At 44.8% G+C, this 8,443-nt stretch overlaps 1 protein-coding gene across 3 annotated transcripts; it reads left to right on the forward strand.

Annotated features, from left to right (window-relative positions):
- The first annotated feature begins 413 nt into the window (after positions 1 to 413).
- S100B (S100 calcium binding protein B) lies at positions 414 to 6,856 on the forward strand. Of its 3 annotated transcripts, none has more exons than XM_066369949.1 (3): positions 414 to 550; positions 3,010 to 3,148; positions 4,973 to 6,856. In XM_066369949.1, the coding sequence occupies exons 2-3, from the start codon at positions 3,011 to 3,013 to the stop codon at positions 5,111 to 5,113; spliced, it is 279 nt and encodes a 92-aa protein (XP_066226046.1). In that variant the 5' UTR covers positions 414 to 550; position 3,010; the 3' UTR covers positions 5,114 to 6,856. The 3 variants fall into 3 exon arrangements, with proteins under 3 accessions (XP_066226046.1, XP_066226045.1, XP_066226047.1); XM_066369948.1 differs by having other exon boundaries at positions 419 to 544; XM_066369950.1 differs by lacking the exon at positions 414 to 550 and adding an exon at positions 2,079 to 2,097.
- Positions 6,857 to 8,443: the final 1,587 nt, after the last annotated feature.

Consider the following 8,443-nt stretch of genomic DNA (forward strand, 5'->3'; position numbering starts at 1 on the left):
CAGCCATGCTTAGCTCAGGGTACAAATGTCCACGGGGCATCCTCCCTGCTGGTGGGGGCCAGATGGGGATAGCTGGAGACAGGAGAGAGCTCAGAGTCCTCTCCACTGGAAAACAGCATGGGCCAGCCTGCACTAGGACGCTTGTGTTCTTGGCTGAATGTTTGCTTTGTTTGAATCAATTAATCTGTCTCTCTCCTCTCCCTACCCCCAACCTTGCTTTTAGAAGAACATTAATATTCATGTATAAATTAAAAATAGCACAAAAAGCTGACTCCTCACTTCCTGCCCCACAGGCCATTTTCTTCCTTGGCCCAAGTGTAGTCCCTGGGTGGCATCTTGGTCAATGCAGCCCTGTGTGCAGGCCTTGCCGCCCCAGCCACCCCCACCTTGCCCTCGCTCCCATTGGCTGCCCGGGCCTGCAGTGGGACTGCACAAGCAGCCCACACCCAGAGGAAAGAATAAAAGGCTGCCCTTGCCCACCACTCCCACCACTCAAGACACTGCAGCCAGCCGGTGACCCACAAAGAGCGACCAAGAACACAACGTGAGGGTGGGAACCTGCTTTTTTGGGGGGGAGGGGGAACCCAGAGGGGGTTTGGAGAACTGGGTGGTAGTTTGAAAAGTCCCTTTAGGATAATTGCAGCATTTCAAAAGTGTGGATATTACAACTGCGTTGTGGACATGACTGCCTTAACCTTAGACAGCTGGAGGTTTAATTAGAAGAAACCTCAGGTGTGGGGCTCAGAGGTGATTGCTGACATTTCCTCAGAAGTACTACAAATATTGATTCTTCCGTCTTTGAAGAAGAGGGTTTTTGCTTCCGCAGGGCTGAGAATAACAAGCAACCAACCTGATGCTAGTTTAGCCTTACCCTACAGATAAATGTTTTCTCTCCTTGCTCCTTTCCTGGCCCTGGGCATGTGCATCTCAGTGTTCCAGTTTCCCTCCACAGGAAATATCAGGATCAGGGTCCTCTGGACACCACTCAGAAATTCCACGACAATGGAGCAGTCTTTACAAGTGAATTATAAATCAGGTCAAAGAAATGAGGGTTTAACTTTCATGGTGGGTCTAACTTTCATCAGTCTTATAGTCTCTCAGATAGATAGGGCCCTTTCCTTAGAGGGGTCCCTCACATCATGTGTGATGTATCCTTTTAAAGAGTTAAAACCCAAAAGTTCTCTTCTTTTTGACATGAAAAGATTAATGCAGGAATAAAAGGCTAATTGATGCAGGAATAATATTCACAGAATAGAGAAAAAGAAACATGGATATTTGATTTCCATTTCTCTTAAAAGATAAGCTTTAAACCATCAATTGTTAGTCAAAGGGAAGAATTTAACAGAAAAATTTTTTAAATTAACTATTAGTATGATTATAAATGAAATCACATTTTATGGAGTTTAAAACATGTGAAGTATATGTTTTATGTTTTCCGTTTAAAAATATCCTGCTAGTCATACTCCATACACACACAAACAAAATTTATTTTCCTCTTCCCCAAATCATCATGGACTTTGAGAAGCATTGGGATAATGTAAAAGTATTTTTTGTTTTTTCTTTTAAAAGAAACAGTGCAAAGGATAATAAAGTAGGACATGTTAAAGATTTTAATCCATCTGAATTGTTCTATCTACATATGATATATCTGATTATTAGGAACTTAAGAGCAAAACAAAGTATACTGATAATTAATAATGTGACTTTAGCAAAGATCAGGCCAAGACAAAATTCTTTAATTCTCTTTCCTTTGGAAAATCAGAAGTAAAATTTTAAATGTTTTATTCCAAGTTATTTTTAAGATGTGACATAGTCAACATGGAAATAATTTTTCAACAATTAGATATATAATTCTTGTATTTATTTTTAACTATGACAGTGCTAAGATTCTTTAATGATAAGAAATCAAGGTCATAAGTTGGTAAATTTTTCTGGCTGAGAAACTTTGGGAGACAACTGAAAACTTATCCTTTGTAAATTGTGCCTAGTCCCCAAGACTGAACAGGTATTTCTTCAGTTTATAGGTCATGCTATAAGGTACTTGTTGAGGGAAGCAGAAAGTTTCTGACTTTGACAACTGCAGAGAAACACTTATTAGTAAGTAAGTGTCATTTCCCCCATTCACTTGAGGCAGCACCTCTATGGGTACTAAATAAATACCTGGCAGAGACTCCTGCTGTATTTGTCTGTTCCTGTAGCAGAACCAGCTTAACTATATAACCTGATAATACAATTTTGTTTCTGGTAGGTCAAAGTACCTTTCATTGATCTTTTTTAAAAAAAAATGTGTGTGGCAATTCTACCATATTTATTTTTCCAGTAAAGATTTTTATTAAAATGAATTAAATTGATATATTAATTCAAAGGGAAGCAAATTCCTAAATTTTATGATCCTTAAAATCTTTTGAAAGAACCTGCACTTTTCTTACTGAACTTATTCTTAGTAACATGTATGTGCTGCTATATGACTGAGATTGTCCTTTCATTTTCCAATTGTTTATTGACAGAATATAAAATTACTGTCAATATTTGTACACTCATTTAGCTTCTACTCACTTTACTTCTTTATGGTTAATTCTAAGAGCTTGCAGCCACTGCTCCACTCACCTGCACTGTCACTGACTAGGGGAGCTGCCAGGGCAGAGAGTGGTCCAAGGGAGGAGGCAGGGATCAATCCCAGAACTCCCTCACTGTTCTGCCTCTATAATTTTGCTGAAATTTTCCATTGGTCAAACCCAACCAGGAGCCAGAGGGGCCTGGGAACTGCTAAGGTGGCCGATAGGGACAGAAAAGAGGGGAATGGGGCGAGTAGATTTAAAAGGTAGATGGGAGAACGGTAAGAACTGAGAGAGTTCCCAGAATGCCCTGCTCTAAGCCTGACATGGGAGATGCACCAAGGTTGGCCCAGTCTCCTCCTCTAGGTCAAGGTCTGTGTAGGTATCATGTTAACTGTTCTATGTAAAATAAGGTAAAAAGCATGAGAAGGCATCTTTCCTCTGTGGACCGTAGGATGTCTGAGCTGGAAAAGGCCATGGTGGGCCTCATTGATGTTTTCCATCAATATTCTGGAAGGGAAGGTGACAAGCACAAACTGAAGAAATCCGAACTCAAGGAGCTCATCAACAATGAGTTTCCCCACTTTTTAGAGGTGAGTCTTGCTTTTTAAAATCAAGTTTATGCATTTTCCTCTTCACTATTAAACTACCTCTGCACTTTCTCTTATGAGTGGCCATGAAGGTGATTCCAGGTCTGTTTCAGGACTCCTGAGTTACTTCTGAAACTTGCTTGCATGATTGAACCCTTATTATGCAGGTTAGCTTAACTGGGCCCCACTGCCTTAATTTGTTTTGTGTACAGTAGGAGCATGAAGGAAAAACTGCTGTCTCAAAGGCAAAAGTACAGATTCCAAATAATGATTCCACTAATTCCACCTTCTAACTTAGCAATCAAAAAGTCCCAGTGTCTTCTGTAAAAAGGACTGTTGTAAGGATGAAACGACACAATGTTTGTAAAGTGCTTAACATATAGTGAGAGCTCAATAACCAGTAACTTCTATTAATTGTTGATTTTAAAATACAGAAAAAGCTTAACAAGTAGTAACCACAATTTATAAGCAATAAGTAATTCAAAGTAAGTGTACCAAGGTATCGTGAACATTTGTTGGCCTGGTTTTCTCAAGGTAAATTTGGTTTGGAAGCAAACCTATAATGCACTTGAAATCCCTAATACACTGCTGCCATTCATCCATCTTTTAGCCAAATGTATAGGTCCCGTCCAACCTCACTGGAGGCTCAGTCTTTTATAGGTTTTTGTTTGTTTGTTTTTGTTTTTTAGACTTTATTTATTCATTTTAGAGAGGGAAGAGAGAGAGGAGAGAGGGAATGTGGGGGATGGGGGAGCAGGAAGCATCAACTCCCATATGTGCCTTGACCAGGCAAGCCCCGGGTTTTGAACTGGCAACCTAAGCGTTCCGTGTCAACGCTTTATCTACTGTGCCACCACAGGTCAGGCAGTCTTTTACAGGTTTTACATTGAAGGCAGACACTGAACCTTACACCTGACTTCTTCAAGCCAAGCTCTGCTGCACTGGGGATTGGTTATTCTGAAAAATTGAAAACCTCTTTCCAAAGGCTGTTTTTTAATGGCCCCCATCATTACTTCTGCTGCATTAGGCTTAAGTGCTAGCTTATTGGTCCCAGGGCCTCCCGGTAATATGTAGAATAGTCAGTTCTCAGTCACAAAGCCTGTGCTATACTGGCTGCCATGGCTGTACAGAATCCCAACAAAACTGACTGCACTGATGCTCTTCTTCAGGGCTCAAGGCCACATTCTTTCCACCATGTTTATAACCCTACCCTGTGTTTGTTCCTCAGAGACTTTGAAACACTCTTCACTTGGCCTCTGTGTTGGGTAGAAGTGTCAGGGAAAGTTCCATGACACCTAGAAAGCCAGTCAAGTGGCAAAAAGAACATGCGGAGTTAACAAATTTAGGGCATGCTCCCAAGAGTTACTCCAACTACAACAAAAACACACTTTCAAAACATAAAAAATCTATGGAAGCCATCACTGTAGGAACTTCCACACACAAACTGAAAATTTTAGGGAGGCCAAAAGTTCATTTTTTTTTTCTTGTAAGACATTTGCCTATAATATGCTCCTTCTGATCGAGATGCTATTCTTCTCTTTCGGGTGTTTTGTTCAAGAATAGTGATAACCAGCAGGTTTTCAGACCTTGGTTGTTCCATTCAGTCTTTACAAGTAGCTGAAGTCCCACTGGATCTAAAGTAAGGTCGGAATGCGAAACCCCCCCCCCCCAACAGTCCCCTGGTCATAGGAGAAATCTTTCTGGAATTTTGCATTTTATATCTTAGGTTGTTTCTGATACAGATTTTTAAAACCAGTCATCTTTTAATCATGTTTTGATGGCCCTAATTTTCATTTAAAAGCAAGCTGGGTGACTGATCTCTCTTAGGAAATCAAAGAGCAGGAGATTGTGGACAAAGTCATGGAAACACTGGACAACGATGGAGATGGCGAATGTGACTTCCAGGAATTTATGGCCTTCATTGCCATGGTTACCACAGCCTGCCACGAGTTCTTTGAACACGCATGAACTAGAGAAAGCAGCCAAGCTGTTCCTGTAACAGAGATGAAGGTCACACAAGGAAGCAAAGAGCAAGAGCTTGCAGGCTAGTAGGAGCTGAGTTTTCCCGCTGTGTTGTAGCAAGTAGGAGGCTTGATTTGCTTTGTGAATGAAAAATTGAAAACCTCTTTCCAAAAGCTGTTTTTTAATGGCCCCCATCATTATTTCTGCTGCATTAGGCTTAAGTGCTAGCTGATTGGTCCCAGGGCCTCCCGGTAATATGTAGAATAGTCAATTCTCAGTTACAAAGCCTGTGCTATACTGGCTGCCATGGCTGTACAGAATCCCAACCCAGAACAACAAAACTGACTACCAAGACAGACACTGGACATTTGTGGTTTCCTTAAATCTACACTATATTTGAAACTACAAAGCTCTGTGTACCTTTTGAAAAGGCTGTTGTTTCTTAAATTTGTTTATCATCAGTGCAAATGGGACTTAAAGTAATTAGATGGTGTTACAACGCTGGCCCACTAGCCCTTAGAGCAGTGATTTTTTATCTTTTTTCATCGCATGGCACTCATATACTAATTAGTAACATTCTGTGGACACCAAAAAATATATCTTTTGTCCATCTGACAAAAAATAGGTATAGTTTTGATTCCTTCAGACCAGACAGCTACTGTTGTATTGGCTGTAGTCATTGTTTTATTTGACAATCTAAGGGAAAAGAGGTCAGTGTCTCTTACCAAATAGTCAGGTATTGCATGTTTTAAGAATTCTTGTGTCGGCCCTGGCCATTTGGCTCAGTGGTAGAGCATCGGCCTGGCATGGAGTCCCGGGTTTGATTCCCAGCCAGGGCACACAGGAAAAGCGCTCATCTGCTTTTCCACCCCTCCCCCTCTCCTTCCTCTCTTCCCCTCCTGCAGCCAAGGCTCCATTGGAGCAAAGTTGGCCCGGGAGCTGAGGATGGCTCTGTGGCCTCTGCCTCAGGCGCTAGAATGGCCCTGGTTGCAACAGAGCAACACCTCAGATGGGCAAGGCATCGCCCCCTGGTAGGCATGCCAGGTGGATCCCGGTCGGGCGCATGCAGCAGTCTGTCTGACTGCCTCCCCGTTTCCAACTTCAGGGAAAAAAAAAAAAATTCTTGTGTCACACAGATTGAAAATCGCTGCCTTAAGAGCATGGTCTCATTTAGATTCCTTTTCCTATGGTGTGCTTTGATTACTGAGTAGATACTCATTTAATGCTAACTGTTCTCAATGGAAAAATGTGTTTCATAAACCAACGGGTACTGAAACTTTAACTGAAAATCAAAATTCTATATTCAGTGGAATTCTCCTGGTGGGCTCACACTTCACTGGCTCTGTGGACATGCGTTCTGCAGGAGGATGATAGGGTTTGGGACAGAAGTTTCAGATCAGCCCCTCTAGAGACAAGTGTACTGCAAGTAATTTCACCTCTTCAGCCTCCTCTCCTCTCCTGTCTGTGAGATGATGGATTACTACTGACGTGTCTGGTCGGTTGGTGAATGTCATTCCTGACTTCTTTGCACTGTTGGTCAAGTCAGTGTACTTAGAAAGCAGAATTTTATGCTTTTGCATCCACAAATTCAAGTAAATCAAGTTACAAATATTAAACATCATTTCTAGGAAAAGTCAAATTAATTTTACCCACCTCTTTTCCTATTTTGTTTTATTTAAGGGTACAGCCTTTATAAAATAGCTGGTCGCTTGTATTTGCATTAAATAAAAGAGCACTGTGACAAGTGTCTGTAGCCGTTAAACATGAAATAAAAGCGAAATATACTGCTCACAAAAATCGGGATATTTCAAAATGAATATGAAGCTATAAAATATCCCCTAATTTTTTTTGACCAGCTTACCTACAAAACTGGTAAGAGTAAAGTGGAGGGGCCCTGGCTTTTCTCACTTTTGCAGATGCGGCACTGCGCTAAGGCCAGGGCGGGTGAGGAGGTGAGGGGTGATGGGATAACACCTGAATTTGGGCGGGCCGTGGGTGGGCGGACAGGATGGGGTGGGGCGGGTAAGGGGCGGGATGGGACAGCACCGGGTGGGACCACCTTCTCCCGCTTCTGCCAGAAACTTCCTGCCCAGTTGGCATCACGTGGGATCCCTTGGACCAATCGTCATGGAGGGGAACTGCAATTGGTCCGGACAGCCAATGTGCCAGGATCTGAGACCGGAAGGGATGGGCTGGGGCGAATTAGGGCTCACGTTGAGTTAAGGTCTCCGCCTGCCGCTGGGCCGCTGGCTCGGCCCGGCCCCCGGGCTGCGCCCCCCCCCCCTTGGTCTCCTGGTGGGCGTCTAGGGCGTGGTCTCTACTCTGATGTGTGGTCAGAGGTCCGTGCAGAACCCGTGGTCCTGGTCACAGACACAATGCGGAAGGCTAGGTGGTGTCTGTCGTTTCAGAAGTTCCTGGGGTGTTGCCCAAGTGGCTGGACTGCTCGAGGTGTCCCTCCGGGGAGACCACAGCACGGCGGCGGCGTAGGGCTGATGTGCCCTGCAGGCCCCGCCGTGGACAGACCCGGCTGAACAGGCGCAGCGGCACCAACGCCCCAGGGGAAATGCAAACCCTGCGATAGGAAGCCTTCGCGCCTGTTGCTGGGGAGATGCTCGCTGCGGTGTGCACAGAACGCAGCCAGCGGAAAGCTGAAGGGCACAGCAGAGAGTGGGGTGCCCCAGGGCTGGGGGCGCTGAGGGTAGGGGCCAGAGGAACTTGGCCTTGTCCCCAAGGCCAAGGGCTTTCCAGCAGGAGAGGTGGGAGCAGAAGCGGCAGCAGCGGGTGATCTTTGGAGAAATGGAGGGCAGAGGTGGAGAGACGTGGGCTAGTCTGGGAGATGTTTAGGAGGACCCCAGTGTGAGTGGACGTCCGGGGCACCATCCGCCGCTTCACACAGGTGAGCCTGAGGAGACCGTGGGCCCACGCTCAAGTCAGCACTCTGCTGGTTTGAAATTTTGGGCAACTTTTGGACAAGGGACCTAGCGTTTTCATTGCGTGCTGGGCCCTGCACATTACGGTCTGTGTCCAGCCTAAGTAATGGTGGGACGCGGTGGGGTGGGGAACACAGGAAGGGGAGCAGGCTTGGGAGGCCCAGAGGGTGGGCGGTGGTTGTCTGACTCAGGCCAAGGGCGAGCACAGCCATGTGCACAGATGGGTGTGCAATGAGAGGGAGGTGGGTGGTGGGTTGGCTGTGGGCGGTGCTATGTGAGGTGTAGGTACTTGTCCAGCTTGCTCTCAGAACAAGTTTCTACACTTCCATTCATCACCAGCGGCTCCACTGCTTTAGCCAGGAGTAGGTCCCTCCTGTTACCTCCCTTGTCCCACCCCTTGATTAAA

The sequence above is a fragment of the Saccopteryx leptura genome, chromosome 2, assembly GCF_036850995.1.
Source record: "Saccopteryx leptura isolate mSacLep1 chromosome 2, mSacLep1_pri_phased_curated, whole genome shotgun sequence".
NCBI classification, from domain to species: Eukaryota; Metazoa; Chordata; class Mammalia; order Chiroptera; family Emballonuridae; genus Saccopteryx; species Saccopteryx leptura.